Source organism: Thamnophis elegans, chromosome 11 (assembly GCF_009769535.1).
Source record: "Thamnophis elegans isolate rThaEle1 chromosome 11, rThaEle1.pri, whole genome shotgun sequence".
NCBI classification, from domain to species: domain Eukaryota; kingdom Metazoa; phylum Chordata; class Lepidosauria; order Squamata; family Colubridae; genus Thamnophis; species Thamnophis elegans.
In genome coordinates, this window is record NC_045551.1 from 44,618,781 (window position 1) to 44,638,083 (window position 19,303).

At 35.3% G+C, this 19,303-nt stretch overlaps 1 protein-coding gene across 1 annotated transcript in view; it reads left to right on the plus strand.

Moving 5' to 3' along the window:
- PCCA (propionyl-CoA carboxylase subunit alpha) overlaps window positions 1–19,303 on the plus strand; it is a 220,856-nt gene that overhangs the window by 199,424 nt on the left and 2,129 nt on the right. Inside the window, 2 exon segments of the mRNA XM_032226371.1 lie at window positions 6,321–6,461; window positions 18,734–18,811. Of these exon segments, the coding sequence (XP_032082262.1) occupies window positions 6,321–6,461; window positions 18,734–18,811 (219 nt within the window).

Sequence of the window (19,303 nt, forward strand, 5' to 3'; positions counted from 1 at the left end):
AAACTCCTTCAATGGAACTGGAAAAATACTATTAGTTATCTAGCAATAGTAAGAAATAAGAACACATGAGTTCTTATGAGTTGATATCGTGAACAATATGACAAAATTTTCCCCTTTTCACCACACTGACTACTTATAAAGGGAAAACTCTCAAAAAGTTCTTTTGCGCTTATCAACATTGGGGTTTGTAGAACATTTGTGTTTTGAAAATCTTTACAATTGTTACTTTCTGAGAATTACCTTATTTATAGCTGTTAATTCTCTAACTTCAATTCAGCCTTGTCTTTTTTTCCTTTTGCATAATTTTTTAGTTCTTTGTACCCCCCTCCCCAAAAGTGTACTAACTGAACAAGTCTGAAGATTCTTTTGATATCTTAAATGAAAACTCTAATTGTACTGGTGTGTATTTATTTCTTTTACTTCTAATTTTCTAATAACCAAACTCCATTTGTGGATTAGAGCCCTTTTCATGCATCTGTTAAAATAGCTTCTAGTTCATAAAGAATTAGAATCATAATAAACCAATGGTTACTGGATTTGGCTTTCCTACAACAAACTAACATGTCATCTTACTGGAATTCACTTGAAAACACAATTTAGTTTTCTGCTGAAGTTCCTTACTTTCTCTCCCTTCTCAATACACTGTTCCTTAAACCATGAGGTAAACTCTTTCTCAACACATCAGTATGTCACTTATTTGTAGTTTTTCAAGAAGTCTTCAGCTCATGAGCAGGTTTCAAAGGAACCTCATCTCCATATGGTTTTTACTGGATAATCCTTTATCCACCATCTTCAGCTCTCATTCCCCTGCTTTCTTGCCTGTGGCTACGTTTCTATTTCTGCATCAATTAGCCCAGTGATTTATACAACAAGCAAGCAGTTTAGAGGTAAATGGTACACAATTAACATCTCATTCCACCATAAAGGGTATGCTAAATACCCTAGTCACTGCTTTCTCTGCCTGGAATTGAAATAAGTGTTTGTCCTAATTCATATGCTAGCTGATGTGAAGTGGGCCTTCTTTGTGCTGCACTACACCATTAATCTAATTATAGATAGCTGCAAATGAAGTGCTGTCTGAGCACAGAGACTGAAGAAAAATAGCGCTTTTGTCATTTAGCATGACTCTGTGAGGTAAGATCACACTTTGCATGGCAGGCTGGCAAAATGGAGATCTGAATAATATTGCTGCCTGTTGCATACTTTCTAATTACGAGAGCCTTGTAAACAGAAGTAAGTGCTGGTGTAAATAGAGCTGTAGATATGCTGTCATTTGGCTTATAGAAGGGAAAATCCTTTGAGTGCTGTTGTATTAAATGATGCGTCCTGATTGACAGGAACCTTGAGACTTTACTGATGGAGTTGTCAAAGCATTATGCTAACAGACTGCTCCACTGACTGCAGATGTACAGAGCGCTGCTATTCAAACAGCTGAGTTGTTATCTGTTCATTTTACCTTGTCTGTGTTGTAACTGCACACACAGTCTATTTCTGTGTGCTTTTCACTCTGATTGGTCAACCTGAACTTAAAGCAAAAGGAATCTGCTTTGTAAGGCCTAGTCCTTCTTGGGACGTTCTTGCCTAAGGGAGCATGTTTGAGTGTAACTGGCAAAGCTAGCCCCTACTACAAGAACATTGAATGAAGCAAGGTGTGACTGATGCCTCACTTAAGGAGGTTAGAGGCAGCTTGTGGTCAGTATTATTTTTTCTTTGCAATTACGTTTTCTGTTTGCAATTCCTAATTCATGCAAACCCCTCCCCACCAGTTCAATAAGCTAATTCAACTGCTCCTCTGCAGCATTCCTCCTTCAATCTTTGCTTTATTTTAAAGTTTAAAATCCTTCTTTTTCTATGTAAGGCTTAGTCACTTTTCATTTCATCCCACTTACACTCAAGAAGTAGTTGTGCTGCATTGTGTGAAGTTGGTGATGTTTGAAAGCTTTCAGTCACTTTCCCCCCCTACACAGCCAGGTAGGGTTGAGTTCTTAGGGTCTTCTCACATTCTTCACATTTACATTTCCTCAACTTACATTTCTCCTTGAACCAGCCCAGAGGTTAACTTCTTGATATGTGTTGCGCAATCCATAGACCCTGTTGGTTCAGACTGTTTTTTTCCTTAAACTGAGAAGCTATTTGATGAAGGAATGCTTTTTGGAAGACGCATGACATTAACTGAGATTCGATGAAGCCAAAATATTCACCCAATAGCATTTTTTTTAAAGAAAAGGATCCTCTTTATAATACTTTTAACATCCTGTGTCCATGAAGGCTTTTTTTTTGTTAGTGTGTGTGTCCATAACTCTGCTTCCAAAGGATTCCACCCCCCCCCCAAAGTTCACAGTTGAAGCTAACTTTTAAAAAAACATTACAATAGCTCTTTTTCAACCCCCCCTCAAAACAAGCCAAAGAACAATAAACAAATACAAAAGGAAAGGGAATAACTCATCAATAACAAAGGCCTGCATTTTAAAAGCCTTTTCGCTTACTTGCTCTCACATCTCATTCCAAGCAAAGCAAAGAGTCCTGCAGAGAAAATATCCAGAAGAGAGGGGAATACTAAAATAGGAATAAGCAGAAGGATGGGTAGGGGACATAATGGAGACAAGGAAGCTTGTGCTACACAGCAGTCGGGAGACACTTTCAGTGTCAATTCTGTGCTGTCTCAGACATATTCTTTGGTACTGGTTGATGGGTGATTGTGAGAACTGAAACTATTTTCCATTTAATGTTGCAAACTTTTTGAGAGTTACTTTCAGAAACATGTAAAAGTTACTTTTGAAGTACTACAGATTTTTTTAAATGCTAAAAATACATCAAAAGGAAACGTATTTTACAATATGAAGCCAAATAATATCTGATGGTGACCTAGAGATCTAACTGGATTTGTGTTTCTTTCTAAGGTGGTTATTTTTTAGTAATCATTTCCAATCTAAATAGTATAGTCTTTATTGTCATTGTACAAAATAAATACCACAAAATAGGTTTACATCTACATCTAAAAAAGGCATTTCCTTTAGATTTTGAAACTGTACATTTTGATATAAATTACACTCAGGTATAATTTTAAACGGTAATTCATCCTTTGATGAATGGATACTTTGCAAAGAATTGGTATTATAATTTATTTTGGAAGTCTTTTTTTGTCATGCCATATAACTTAGATTGTAACGGAAGGAAGAAAACTATTGGCATTATAATTTCCAGAAAGAACCATTTCCTTTAAATCAGATCTTAGTACATGTTGATTGAAAACTCACAGTACAAGCAGAATATTTTATTTGGCCTATTGTGGAACATAGCAATTCTGGTAAGTTTTGTTATAAATCCCATTAAGGTCCCTTCCTATGTTCTTTGTGGCAGATGTGCATTTCTAGGCAATAAGGTCCATTTTGTTTGAAAAGAGATTCCATGGGTTAGTTATTTGGGTATTACAATTGGAAAATGTTTTTCTTCCTAGGAAATTGTAAATTGAAATTAGCAAACTTACGTTTCAAGTCACTTTAATTTAAAAAATTACATTTAAAAAAATAACAGCTAAATCTTCGTTTTTAGAACAGCATTAACAGTTTGGATCCCTTATAATCCATTCTATGTATTTTATTAATTTGTGGTTCTTATTCAGATGCCTACATGTATCACAACAGGTTCCTAAGTCTTTTTTATAGGAAGACCAAATTCATTGTTTTTATCAAAACTAACCCATTTTGTGTTTGTGGGATGTATGGGTGTTTGTGGTGGGGAAAGATATTTTAAAATAATGAAGCTAGTGCTTGAGGGAAGGTTTTGTGTGTGTGTGTGTGCGCGCGCGCGTATGTGTGTGTTGTGCACGCATGTGCCTGTCTCAAGGAAATGTGTAATGTCTATATATTTTAGATGTGTATTTCTCTGTAAATCAGTGAATAATATAAATAGTGCAGATTGTGTAAATTAAAATACAATCTTCACAATAATAATTTATCTAACTGGGTGAAAGTAATCCCAGTTACCTACAAGGCAACAAAAATAGTTTTTAGCTGAATGTTGAGAAGCAAAATGCACTAAACATTATTACAGCATGGAATAATTATGTTGCAGATTTTATTTGGTGATGTGCTTGCTGATTTCTGCATAAGTGTTGATTTCTACTGTATATGGGTGCCCTGGTTAGTTTATGTGTCTACGTATGTGGGAAGGAGGGAGGGAGGGAGAGAGAGGAAGACAGACACAGAGAGAGAGACAGAGAGAAATGTTGTTTAGCTTAGCTTTGGTTATAAAGGAATTACAGAGTATTTTTTTCCCAAAAGTGTTTTTTTTTTTTTTGCAGAGTAACTTTTTAAAAAAATGGACTATATACAGAGCACACAACAGCACAATAAAATAAAACTAATACTGTATTTATTTATTCATTCATTCATTTTATATCCTATCTTTATTTTGAATAACTCAAGCTGATATACCTAATGCTCCCTCCCCCTATTAAGGAGAGATATTGAAACCTCACAAAAATGAATGAGAATTATATAAAAACATGAAATGTATTATCACTTTGATCTTCTGTTGGTATTTCTTGATGGCCTGAGTGCTCTTCGGGTAACCAAGAAATAAAATGTAAACTATGAGGTTGAAGAACAGTAAGCTCCCTAGCCTGTCTCCTGTTTTATTATTACTTTATGGATAAATCAGAGGATTTAAATGGTATTCTTTACAATGTAGGGGAGCTGTGAGAAATCTGGAAATGATGAACACTTTCTTTAAACATGTCCATCATTCCGTTACAGTAGATGTACTAGATCATTGGACAGCTTCTAGGGCAAGTTTGCTAGACCGCGCCAGCACCTCATCCACTCTGCTTTTTCAAGGTGAAATGGGGTTATGCTTATAAGGTTATGCCAAATTATTTCTAAAATATCAGTTTGAGAATGAGTCCTGAGATTCAATGGTCAAACATTATTAATTTGTTTGTTTTACTGTATTATATAATATATGTGATATTAGGCATAACCCTGATTATATATCACTTTTCAATGGGCAGAGATCCTACCATAGATGGATTAATGTAGCAAATGCTTGAGATATTCTAAAGTGATAGCTATTGGTTATCGAAGCTAAAATATTATTTAATTTTATTTGCATTCTGGAGCTTTAAGGCTCTACTAGTGAAAACTGAGTTAAAATAATCAGAAATCCTTGATATTGTGGCTGGTTGGTCTCAGTGTATATTAGATTATTATCTGCCATTCTAATACCCATATTTTTAAAAACCAAGACCAATCATTAGTGAAAGATCTGCATTTGTTCTTTTGTCTGCTGATGGCCAAAGATAAAGTTTCTCATGGACTCCTGCTGCCATCTGCTGGAGGCCTAAAAGCAATGTCCAGAATAAGTTTTAAAAGCAGATGGCCATATAAAAAGATTAAAGGAAAAGAATCTAATGGGAAGATAAAATCATTGGAATTTCAGTGACTATGTAAAATGTATTAGTAAATAGTAAAAACTGAGAATATGTTTTTGCCTCTTGAAACATTGTCAGTCATTTTGATTGCATTAACATAAAAATCTGCACAGAAGCAAATTTATTTGCAAAGCACAGAAAGTTTATATGAGTTCAAAAACATTTACTTATTTAGCATAGCTTGTACTGATTATTTTGATAGTCTACTTAAATTGAACTTATATTCTCAGAATTCTATCATCTTAGAGACTGTAACATGTGGCCTTTGTACTTTTCGGCAAAAAATTAAAACTATCTTTTTGTTTCATATTTTTGTTTCATAGAGGAATATCTTGATTTTTGTACATTAATAGGATAACTCTTAGACAAGTTATCAATTTTCTTACATTTACATATATACTTTTTGGAAGCATGATAGGGAAAAATGCCTATAATATGTAATTTGTGTTAAAATAAGACAATAATTTTAGTTAAGGTTTGTAATGTACCAAATAAAAGTATAAAATGTTTACAACACTTGAATATTTTCAGAAAGACAAAATTTGGTCTATTTGTTAAACTGTATATAATGACAAATACTGGATTATATATGAAATCTATAATACACACATTTTAAAATATTAGTTTACTTTGTTAAAGACGCAAATTGTATTTTCTATTTTAGGGATAACCCAACAGTATTTTAATTGACTTATCAAATTTAGTCTGCGACCAATATCTTTTTAAAGTGCAACATTTCTTTTCTCATTTTACGGGTGTCCAAGCAAGATTAAGATATTAACACATACTTGCTCTAGATTTTAGATACTGTGCTCTTTTAAAAAAAATAATACTGCTTTGATATATGCTTTTGTAACAGTTCCTTCTCATCTCTTCTCCTTTATCCAAGTACAAATTGCGTGTGTTGAGCCAACTTGCTGCAGAACTGAGCAAATACATGCCAGAAAAAGTTACGGAGGATTCCACAAGTATCATAAGATCGCCAATGCCTGGAGCAGTAGTGGCAGTTTCCATAAAACCTGGTGACATGGTAAGAGCTGCTCTTTTCCTAATGTCCATTTAAATTAAGAATATTTTTCATTGAAGTATTAAAGATTTTTTTTTATTTTCTTAAAAAATCAGTAGGAGGTTCTCTGTTGAAAAAGCAAGCTTACTATTTTTGGTTCTTTTGGAGAGAAGTTGACAGTATAAATAGCCGACCTTGATAAATTTAGTTGTCCAATATTGTGTAGTGGGAGGAGAGATGGAAAATTGTTCCTATTTATGCTGAATTTCAGAATGGGTTGCTCTGAAATAGGGACTTCATGTAATGATAGATAAATTTGTTAATCCTTCTTGAAGCAGTAATTTGGTCCTATAATCTACTTATCTCCAGCAGAAAAGTGCTTTCAGTCAGAACTTAGAAAAATCTTGTGCAAGACCAACATTAAAGTTAGGTAGTTGGGATGTTATATACCAGTGGCAATAAAAAAATTAACCTCTAAGACCTGTAAAAATGAGGGGAAGTACTGATAATTTGCATTTTATATATTCATTAGACGTAGTGAAACATCCTACACACAAGTTGATGATTCCCATGGTTGTTTTTTTTTTTTTGAAAACTAGGTGAGAATACTCCCCATGCCTACCGTACCATTTATTACACATATGCACCCACGCACACTTACAACACTCTGGACATATAGACATATGAAATACCTGTATTCTATACTTAGAAGAATTCCCCAGCTTAGCAACTGAATAAATTAGCTGGATGTTATTTTCATTAATTCACGTTGGTTTTATTTTATTAAATTTTACAAAAGAAAAAGCAGCTGGATGATGTCCCTGAGTTAGCATCCCATCCCTTATCAAAAACTAGAAAGACAAAGGATGCAAAGGAGATAAAAACATTTACATGCTGTCCAACTGACAGATAATTCATCTTCTGTGTTGTTATTATATTTTGAAGGAAAAAACTCTTAAGCCGAATTAAAAAAACAAAACTACTTATAGAATTTTTTTTCTATAGTTCTTAAGTAAATGCATAAATGTTGTGAACTTTGTTATTACATAAATTAGTATGTAAGTTAGGTTCAGCATAGTTTTACCGAAACATAACCAGCAAACTCTTCACTTTTTATTGTTGCCCCACAAAAAAGGGGAGGTTTGCTTGCATTTGCACACAGTTTGAAATATTTTACAGTTACGTTTAGTTACAAAAAAGACAAGTAATTCATTTTAAAGTGTTGCTTTAGCTAGATTTCCATACACACACCAACATGTGCTTCAGAAATAACCTCTTTAGCTGAACAAGTTGTACTTGAGCTTTGCTCTCAAAAATATATTATTTTGTCTCTTAATCTTTACGTGCTCCCTTTTAAGCTCTGAGAAAGTGTTTGTAAGAATTTCACATTAACATATATTATCATCCAGAAGAATTGAGCAGATATTAGAAAGATATCTATTGCTTACTTTCCCCCCTGTCCTATGAAGGTGCAAAGCCAGCCTTTCCTCTATGCCAAACAGTTGGAAGAAATGAGGAGGTAGAAAACAAATATATTTGTGTGTGAGTGTGGGGAAGAGTGGGTATTTTCTATTAAGCCTACTTTATTGTAGTAGAATTAGACTGAGATTCAAATAATAAGATGCTAAAAAGTGCATCTTTTTGTTGAACTGCTTTTGTTGAATATTTTGTCTGCATGAAGAAACAGAACTGTAAGAGGATGGGCATTGAGCCAGGAAATTAAAAACGGAGAAAGCGTTCTCAGACAATCAATTATTCTAAAAGCAACACAGTGGAATCCAAAGAAGTTGTTAAATAATGAGAGAGATTTCTTTCCCCTATTTCTGCCCCCCACCCACTCACCCAACACCTATGCCTGCAGGGTTTTGCTGGAGGCACCGAGAAGCAGGGCTTCTGAACAGCTCAGGGTGATTTGGCCTTGTCAATGATAATTGGGCAGCTTTAATTGCAAAAACACGTTTGTGGCGTTGAAAGGGGGTTTAGCGTAAATCCTTCCTTTCCAAGACTGATGTCAAAAAGTTTTTTTCTGAAGGGAGATGAGTTTGTATCAGGTCCCCAGACTGAATAAGTGGCGAGGTGGTACGATTCGGCTTATATGTTTTGGCTGTCCATCAGGACAAAGATCATTATTGCAGCTATTCAAAGGCCTCGTGATTCTTATACACCAGGGGTTTTGTTCCCCTGTTTGAATGTGTCTTGATTTGTGGTTTTCCTCTCCACTGTTCAGGCAGCTTAAGGAGTACTTAAGTACTCTTTTTTATTTTCTAGTGTATTTACTAGTTAATAATGTAATGAAGTGTGAAACAATATTACAAGAAATGTCAAAAACATTTTCCGTAGGCCATTATACTAAACTGGTAGATATGAGAATTGATTATCAGTGGAGTTTAGTAGTGCATGAGAATGGGGGTCAGAGATGACATTTTATTTTGTGATATCTCACAAAGAGGCTTCTGTTTTGCAGAGTGCAGCATCATTATAAGAAAATATTAGGATGGCTATAACTTTCTTTCAGTCTAGGGCCTAGGCATAGTCTGAAGTTGTAAAATGATGGTGTTTATTTCACTCATTATTTTTTTGTATTTTGGTTTCTCTTAAGATACTATCTGCTTATCAACAATGAGATAAACATTGTATTGTGATGAACACAATTGAAGTTTTTTATAGTTTCTCCTCCCCAGGTTTGGAAAAGTATGGGCCAGGCCCAAAAACTAACCAGAATGTATACAGTACTGTACTAAATGATAAAGGACTAACTGTTACTGAGATCAATATATCTTAGAGATCTATCCTTTACTGAAAGAGAATGCAGCTATCACATTATATTGAAACAAGCAGGAATTGCTGATAAAAGGGAATATTTATAGTTCATGGTTGAACTGTGGGATATCTGGTGCTTTCTGAGTTTGGTGGCTTTCTTGCAGATGTTTCATTACTAAGCTAGGTATGCCAGGTACCACATGAGTAGGGATTATTTCTACATAATGGTTTGTCTACCTTCAAAAGGACATACGATTTTAGGCCTCTTGGCCCATCAAATGTATTAAAGGAGGCATTACTCTATCTTAACGGGTTGTCTATAGTGAAAAAAACATCCACAGTGTACATCTTACTTAAATGTGCCCATTGGAGTCAGTCCATTCCAACGTAGACAGTCCATTCCAATGTGTATAAATATCAGAGTATACCAGATAAGACTTTTCTCATTAGTCTTGTGAAGCCCCTTTGATGAGAGTTCTTTGTTTTTCTTGTAAGTGAAAATAGGTATCCCTTGGGTATGTCATTGGAACTTTTCAGTTTGCTTTATAGGGAAGGACTGTATTAGAAAAAGTAGCTCAAAATGTTCTCATTCACACAGAACTAAGGATTCTTTATGTAGTTCTCTGGTCATTTTTTTCTTTAAATTAACATAGTGGATTATTAAACTAAACTTTTAACTTTTTAAATTCGAATAATTTAATATTAATGTTTGATATTTAGGAATTTTAGAATCAAAACATTTATTTATTTTACTCAGAGCTGCTGAAGATTATCTCTGCTCTTGAAAGAGTACAGATTTGGGGTTATATTCAGGAGGGAGGGAGGGAGGGAGGGAGGGAGGGAGGGAGGGAGGAAGGAAGGAAGGAAGGAAGGAAGGAAGGAAGGAAGGAAGGAAGGGAGGGAGGGCATAGCCAATCCTCAACAGTGAGTATAAAATTATTTTGTTGTGTATGAAAAGTTACATTGATAGGAAGAAAGTTGAAGGTCATAAAAGTAAGTACAAAATCATTTTGCATATGTGCAAACAGAATGGTACTCTTTAAATAGTAAGTGAATTGAGCAATAGATTTGAAGTTAAAAGAGTTTGATAAGGAGATCAAATTAAAAATACTTCTTGTTTGACGGCATCTTAGTCGGTTTCTTTTATATCACATAATGTTCTCTTTTAATGTAATATACATTTATTGTATTAACAGTGAGGTACTAATAGCATTTCCAAGTTTGAACTGGGGTAAATAATTATGGACATATGCTAAGCGCATTACTCTATGTTACATGTAAATAAGCGAAATTCCAAAAGTGTTGAATTATAGTATCCACCAGAAGGCATTGAATTACTGGTTCAATTCTTGTTGGGAATTATCAGATACAGGTAGCCAAATGTTAAGGTTTTGAGTGGGATCTCTTAACAGAGCCTTATCTTTTCTTTACTTACGTTTAAATATAAGTAATATTTTTTGAAGACACAACCATATCAGCCTAAAACAAATTTTAGATATTGAACATCAATATACATGAGCTATTTATCATGAGAATTCAAAAGAATCTTTGAATTTTCACAATCATCAATGCTTCACACCTACTTTTTTCCTCTGTCTTTTTGTTTTATTGAGGAAAGTATATGAATATGTGCCATAGTACAATGAAGAATATCTATACCAGAACATCTTGAGGGAAAAAAACATAAGTACATGAATAGTGTCTTTTATTTTTTAGAAATGGCTTGAACCTAGAACGGTTTGGCCTATGATAAATGCAGGCAGCAGTCATTTCAGATCCAAAATGAAACATGAATGTCCCTTTAGATATCTCATGGGAGAACTGAAAGCGTTCACTAGTCAAATGGAAAGTGTATGATTTCAGAGTTATAGTGTTCAATTTTAGACTCACACAATTTAACTCTCTAACACTCAGTTTAAAAAGCCTAAGAAAACTATATCTTGCTGAGATTACAGATAATGCCCTGCCATTGTTTGATCTCTCAACATGTTGAAATGCAGCAATCTAAAAACACCAAGCACTTTCCTTCACTTCACTGAGCACACTATAGGAGTTGGTGATTTCTTGTAAAATATGAGGTTGGACTTCAAATATCCAACCTGTTGTTTGTAATCTCCTTTAATGTCTTCCATGTTCCTCAGCTATTATATTTCAATTAAATACTCAATGCTTTAACGTTAGCAGAGGTTTGAAGCGGGCAAAAGCATTGGTATAATTAAGGCTGTGTTTATTAAAGTACCTTTTTTGAAGTTTTGTATACAATTTAATGGATTCCAAATATTGTTTGCTGTATTTAACATACCTATGTTAGTAACTGATCATTTTTTCCCATATTACTTGATTTTAGCCCTTTGTTTAAGCAAGATTGCGCTCCATTTCAGTACTGGTGTGCTAAATTCATTTCACATTGAAAACAATATGGGGCACCAGAGCATTTTGAGTCACTCTGATGCCCCAAATAAAAACATACAGCAACTTGTAAATGTATGGAAAGTGTGTGCGTGTGTGTGTCTGTGTGTGTGTGATTGTTGTTGTTAGTTGTGAAGTCATGTCCGACCCATCACGACCCCATGGACAACGTTCCTCCAGGCCTTCCTGTCCCTGCCATCCTCTAGAGTCCATTTAAGCTCACATCTACTGCTTTGGTGACTCCATCCAGCCACTTCATTCTCTGTCGTCCCATTCTTCTTTTGCCCTCAATCTTTCCCAGCACTAGGCTCTTCTCCAGTGAGTCCTTTCTTCTCATTAGGTGGCCAAAGTATTTGAGTTTCATATTCAGGATCCGATACCATTATACATATTTCAGTGTAGGCTCTATAATTCAATATAATTTTTCTCTGTAAATGTACCAGGGTGGTTTCCTTGTTTTCAAATCAAGAGCCAATACATTGGATTAGAAAATAAAAGCAAATATTCTGATTTCTGTAGACAAAGAACACATCTTTAGCAAACATGGCCTTTTAGCAATCAGAGCATGCTCAAAATATTTCTAAAATTCTATCCCCGCTTATTTATTCCCTCTGGCTGTTAAACTAACCCAACCTCCCAAAGGGAACCTTGGACATTTCTAGAACCTCTGGGAACAATTGTGTTTTGGAAAAGTGGGGGTACAATGATTGCTACTTATTGCTGTCAGGGGAACATCTCTGACCTTTGGTTAATCAAGGGTCAGAAAATCTGGGATGCGCTCTACTGAAATTCATTCCTTAAAAGAGGATGGCGTAAAAAGTTTAATAATCATCTGTCAAGCACTGTTAATTACTGTTAATTATATTTTCATCTTGGTAGCTCTCCTGTTTCAGAATTAGCATGTATGGGAGAAATAACAGTACTTTTTTTTAAACATGGATTTGAACAATATCAGGGCTATAGTTAGACACATAATACCAAGAAATCACCGAGTAAGAAAAAAATGCAAGGATGAACAGTAGCCAAAACAATCGGGTGGTTGCAAAAAGAGACAGGATATTAATAAAATAAACATGATGTTTAAATAAGGAGAGATTAAAAAAAACTTCATTTTTTTTATTAAGCCCAAACACACACTCCTTTGTCTCACCTTTTTTTGTCTGATAATGCTTTTTGTTTGACAATGTAAATGTGTTGATTGCAGCAAATAAAATTACTTTGCAATCAGAATTTGTCCCTGTTTTCAAATAACTATAGCTTGTAAATCTATGATTTTTTTCAGCCACATTGCCCCATCGTGGTTAAACGTAAGGCCATATGAACATCAATATATTGTTTCTGTGTTCAGACTGAAGATGATACTAACGTGAAATTCCAACGATAGCTCAGGTCCAGTGTCTTTTCTTTTCTTACGCCCAGTTGTTTTATTTTGTTGTTTTGTTACATACGATTATTCCCAACTTTAGGACTCTTTTCTAAAATACAGAGGCCTCCTGAAAATGAAATGGCAGCCTTTTCAGCCTTTCTCAGACCAGTCAGAGAGGTGGATATTGATCTAGTGCACCAAAAGGTGATACAGTAGAAAGTCCTTGCAAGTCTTCCCAGCCTTGTGTCTAATTTGGCAGAAAATAAACAACGTAGGGCAACAAAAGAATGATTTTATAGCATAAGAAATCTCCATTCCGCCTGCCTTCTCCTTCCTCGGTTACCCCCTCCCCCCCCAAAAAAGTGACTTAATTTTTTTCAGCTCCAGACAATGATTTGATGCTCACTCTTGCATTGAAACAGTTGCTGTCGTAACAGGCAGGAAACAATTTTCTTTTAATTGCCGAAATGATTCGGAAGTGCTTCGTGTGCTGCTTCTGTGCAGCAGATGCTGTGCATTAATTGGCCTGTGCAGGACTGACCCAGGCTTCCTTCTAGCAGGCCCAATACTAGGCGCAGAGTTTAAATAGCTTATTTATTATTTGGGGGGAAGCTGGCAAACATGGTGCATGTTCTTGTATGTGCTGTATTTCATGGTCTGCTGTTCCAATGTCAGGAGAGTTTCCAGCCCTGGTAAAGTATTAGCAGCAGGTCAGTTCTAAATAGCATCCATCAGAAGCCTTTTCCCCTCCCTCTTCCAGCCCCCGGTCCAGATATACCAATGACTGATGAACCTGTCTGTTGTATGAATGTTTAGCACAGTAGAAAGCCATATGCCACTGGCACGGTTTCCTGTGCAGGCTTTCCAGTGGCTAGAGAGTAACAGGGTGGGGTGGGGTGGGGGGTGGGGGGAAGCTCTTCATTTTGCATCCTGTCATTTATAAGCCATTTCTATTTTTGAAAAAAATAGCTCCAGATTTTGCAGGTTGTGCGTCTCCTTGAAGCTGCAAAACGTAGGATTTGAGGTTACCTAAAGGCGATTTGACTTTTTTTTCCTCGTTGCGTTCTTTAGGCAGGATATGAGGGCTCGTCCTTAATAGGAAATCTTGTTTTGTAACTCCCCGTCTGTTCTAAGCAGACCTCACCCCATTAGAAGGTCCTCCCTTGTGTGGGAGGACCACAGCTGTTACCATAAATCTCATCCAGTAACTGTATAACCCCCCATTTTGTGGTTCTGAAGGATGAAATTGAGAAATGGAATACGGTGCACTCATCCTTTACCTCTCCAATTTTAGACCAGTGCACATCATTTTCATGCTTTTATTCCAAATCAAACTACATTAGTGAGCAACCCCACTCTCGGCTCAATGGGTAGCATCAAAGACCCCCCCCTTTTTTTTTACATTGCTGACATTTTATTGTATTTCTTTCCTAAAGGGCAGGTGACTTGATCGTCTCAAAAATCTGGGAATGCTTCTTCAAGGTTTCACAGCTGATTCAAAAGAGAGAAAAAGATGAGTCTTTTAAAATGGAATTTCCCCAAAGCAAACAAAGCTACCACTTAAATGTTACAAACAGAAAATAGAGAGCTTGGAGTCTGGCTTAAGAGGTTTCTATTTCTTTACACCTTTGTGAAAGAAGTGGATCTATCTCGTTAGGATGGAATATGGGGGCTTTAATAGAAATAAATGGATGAAATCATTAGCACAACAAAGCAAATGATAAGCTTGAAGATAAAAGTCTCTGGGGAAAGAGTTCTCTGGAAATAAATAGGACTTGATAGATTTCCATATCATTTATAACTTCCCTTAATTACACTTGGAAGACTTGCCAGTAAAACTGGAAAATTGGCAGCCTATATCCATTATAGCAATTTTGCCAACCATGGCAAGCAGCTGGCTTTACTGGATTTTATTTCCCATCACTCACAATTAATCATCAGCTGAAAGTCTTCAAAACATAGCAATACTGTGTGACATTTGGGGCTCCTTAAAATGCTAAAATCTGCTGAGTAAATGGGACGAGGTTTCTTTCCTTCAAGCGAGCTCCTTTTGGTACGAGGCAGACCGCTGCCTAATGAATGCCACTTTGATAATCAGAGGCGAATGTGAACCTTGACCTGGTGTCAGAGGAGAGGATGCAGCAAGCTGGGCGAAAGATACGAGAGTCAGATCTCCAAACTTTACACCAATTAGACAGAGTGGAGAAATACATCAGGGCCGATTGGTTTTATCAAAAAGACTTGCAAGGCTTGTGACTGTTTTGTAAGCCTAACATTGGAGATACCCTGTCACAATAATTAAGTCTTGATGACTCACAGAAGTATTAGGGAAGTGGGCTAGGTTCACAAAAATCGGTCCTAGAGACCTCATTGTACCTCTAAATGTCCATAGAAAAACCATTAGCAATTTTTGGGGTTTTTTTTTGTGCGCCAGTTTCAAAAAACTATTTATTCAAGAAGACCTCGCCATATTTTAATTTTCTTTGCGTAAGCCTCAAGGCTGTACAAATCCTCAATTTAAGCCCACATTTTGTTTTCAGTTGCTATAATGAACAGCTGTACTTTAAAAATGGAATTTGAAGAATTGATGCAAGTCACCATTGAATCTGATGTTATACTTCATTTTAGAGTGAAATATTAAATATTATTTTTCACATTTATCTTTAATCCCAGCCCTTTTGTTTCTTTTTCTTCTGAATGAAAAAAAAATATATTTGAAACATAATTTCCATTTTCTTTCTTTTTTTAAATTTGCCTTTTTAGAAATCAGAGAATTTAAGGCTGAAATTAGTATTGGTGAATGCATTTTTGGGGTTGTACTTGATAAATCCCTTTCCCCATTTCAAACCTTCATTAAAACCACTGATATATAAAGACACATTTTAATCACGTGGATTTAATTAATACAAATTATACCATGGGATATGATTTGTATATATGTGCACTTTTATGCCAGCTCAATCTCTTTGGAAAAGTTACTGGGTTTTTAAAAGCTGAACTTAATCCTTAAATGACGAAAGAGGATATGTTAAGAGATCTCTTAAGATATTCATTTTCCGGCTTAAATAATACAGGCCGGCAAAAAGATACACACAATTATGCAGTGAAAGAAACTGAACAAAGCCCTAGAGAATGAATGAAGTAGGAAATTGTGAGATATTGGGGACTAATTTTAGGATTTGCTGTTTTGCAACACAGTAGGAAGAAAAGACTATAAAGGATTGACATAAAGAATAATTATTAAATGTGGTTGCTTTAAGTGATACTTTTCACTAAAGCCATTTTAGACAAATTAACTATTATTAGAAGTAAAGCCACAGTGTTTAAATGTTGGGTATCTATGGAAATACAGTTTTTTCCTCCCTTAAGGTAAAAAGTTAAATAGGTGAGTTTATCTCCAAAGGCTTCTAACTATTACTTGCTCTTTTTCCAAATACAGATTTCTTTTAAAATTCTTCTTTATTTAAGAACTCCACTACAAAATTCAGAAGAGCTCACTTTTGAAGGACACCTATTATTTGATACACAAAAATAGGACTGCCTTCAAAAGAACAGATTTGTTCTCCCCCCCCCAACATAATTCTCTAATGAAATAGAGATGTTAATTCAGTAGGAAGGTCTGTATTGTCCTGCCCATATATTTATGTAATTCACATAGACCTTTCAACCTTAAAGAAGAAAAGCATGCCTATATTTCCAGGGGAGATGGCTTATAGTGTAATATTTTGGCTTGGAAAACACATTGATTGGTCCTATTCAGAGGCCAACTTCACATATAACCAATTTTCTATTGGGATATCATGCTCATGTGAACCATTATATGTACCACTAATATGAGGTGACTATTTACCCCATAGTAAATAAACAGTTTATTGTTTATAAGCATTTGAGAAAAAGCTTTCTAGTCATGTATATTGTGAAATCTGTGTGTGATCATACACTTCATGTATCATAGTATAGATAAAAAGGTGGACAGCAAGGAAATAGATGGGAGGATCATAGCCTGTTGTGTATAAAAGCCTTGTAGCTCATGTATTACTTCCCAAAGACTCAGCAAACCTGCAGATGGAATTTATAGGAATGTTTTGCAAGTAAAACAAACAATGGGAAAATCCTAAATGTTAACCTTTGCCCATGTTGAACTATTTTAATACAGCATCTTCTCAACTGGTAGATAATAGCTGACACCTTTTAGGTCACATGACTTTGCTTGCAAAATTGATGGGAACATAGAAGTAAGATGACTGGACACCCATGTCATTGTGTAAACAAAGCATCATTCTAGATTAGCAAATGACAGTTTTTTTTAAAAAAAATCCTTTACAAAGAAATGAATATTCAATATGCATACCATAAGTTGATTTTAAGTATGACAGGAATATTATTTGTTAATATATTTCATCCCCCCCCCCTTTTAGGATCAGAATCTAAAAGAATAAGAACTGTAAATTTTAAATACAATTGAAAAATATAGTATCTTAGCAGGTTATAAATATAAAATGTATAAATGGTTATAAATTACAGGTTATAAATATAAAATGTATAAATGGAAAGAAGGCACAAAAATAACAAGAAACCTTTCTTGAAAAATTTAAACACTTTTGAGAAGTTTCACTCAATTTTCCCTGATGTTTTTGACTGGTACATGCAGGAGAAACATTAAGCAGTATAAGCCCACACATGCCAATAAGTATATAATTTGATATAGAGCAGCTCTGAATGGAGTCACCGAAGCAGTAGGCATGAGCTTAAATGGACTCCAGAGGATGGTAGAGGACAGGAAGGCCTGGAGGAACATTGTCCATGGGGTAGCGATGGGTGAGACACGACTTTTTGTGCTCTGAATTTGATTTTCTGGCTTTGTATAATATATAGAATAATTTCAGTATTGAATGTCTTATATTCAGAGCTTATATTAATATTACTTCTTTATAATGTACAATTTTGTAATAGGAATTTTATCTAAAGCTATAGATGGTAGTTCTTCTGTACCATTTGTTTACTATATATATGCATTAGGTGAAACGGATTATATTTCAATTTCTACTTATTTAAATAAGAATTTATTTATTAATTTCAATGAATTTTCCTGAAACTTTATTAAACAAAATAAGCATTAAAGATTGGAAGGGAGGCTAATTTTTAAATTAACCTGACCCTATTAATTCACCTGGTATTTGAGACCATTTTACGGAAGAATCGTAAACTGTTGCGGTCAGTGTTTTGGAAGTAATGTTACAAAATCTCCGAGGCAAACAGGAATACTCTTTATATTCTCCCTTTCTGTTCCACGTCTTCAATCCCCTTCAGAATCTTGTTGGTCCAGAGTGGATGGCGTGGTCCACACTGTCTTCTTCAGAAGCAGTTTCAAAGAGAATATTAGGGAAAAATATTATCATATTTCAGCCATGATATTTAATTGTTCTAAGGCAGGGGTCTCCAACCTTGGCAACTTTAAACCTTGTGGACTTCAACTCCCAGAATTCCTCATCCAGCAAAGCTGGCTGGGAGTTGAAGTCCACAAGTCTTAAAGTTGCCAAGGTGGGAGACTCCTGTTCTAAGGAAACAATGTGTTCAATCTCATGCATAGCTGCAGGTTTCATAGGTAGATGGAACTGAATTATGGATCACTAGCTGCCTGCTTTCCTCTACTAACAGTGTCCAAACAGAATCGCTTTATTAATGTTCTGAAAGATTGAAACAGCTTGATGGCATATTTTTTTATTTTTTTAACCTCAGTTCTATCTATTGCTTTTACCAGGTTGCAGAAGGTCAAGAAATTTGCGTGATCGAAGCTATGAAAATGCAGAACAGTTTGGTTGCTTCTAAAACTGGCAAGGTATGTCTTAGTTACACTCCAGTGTCTGATAATACTCGACAGGTTGAACATAACGCTATTTAAAGAAAGCAAAGTATTACTCAGAAAATCTGGCATTACAGAGTATTATACTGAGACTGTAGTGGTATACCAGGACTTGGACTACCAAAATGTTTAATGTCACAATTTAATAGCGAAAGCATCATTTGTTCCTGGAATGTTCCAGCTGGGTGACCTTGGGCCAGTCACTCTCTCTTGACCCATTCCACTGCACAGAGTTGTTGTAGGAAACCGGGTTGGATATGTTCATTGCCTTGAATTATTTGTAAAAATAATAAAGGTGGGATATAAATAAACAAATAAAACAATAAAAGTAAAATACAAAACACTACAGTTAGACTTTGACATATGACCATAGCTGAGGCCAAAATTCCTGTCACCAAGGAAAGCAATCGTTAAGTGAGTTTGGTCCCATGTTATGACTTTTTTGCCACAGTTTTTAAGGGAACCATA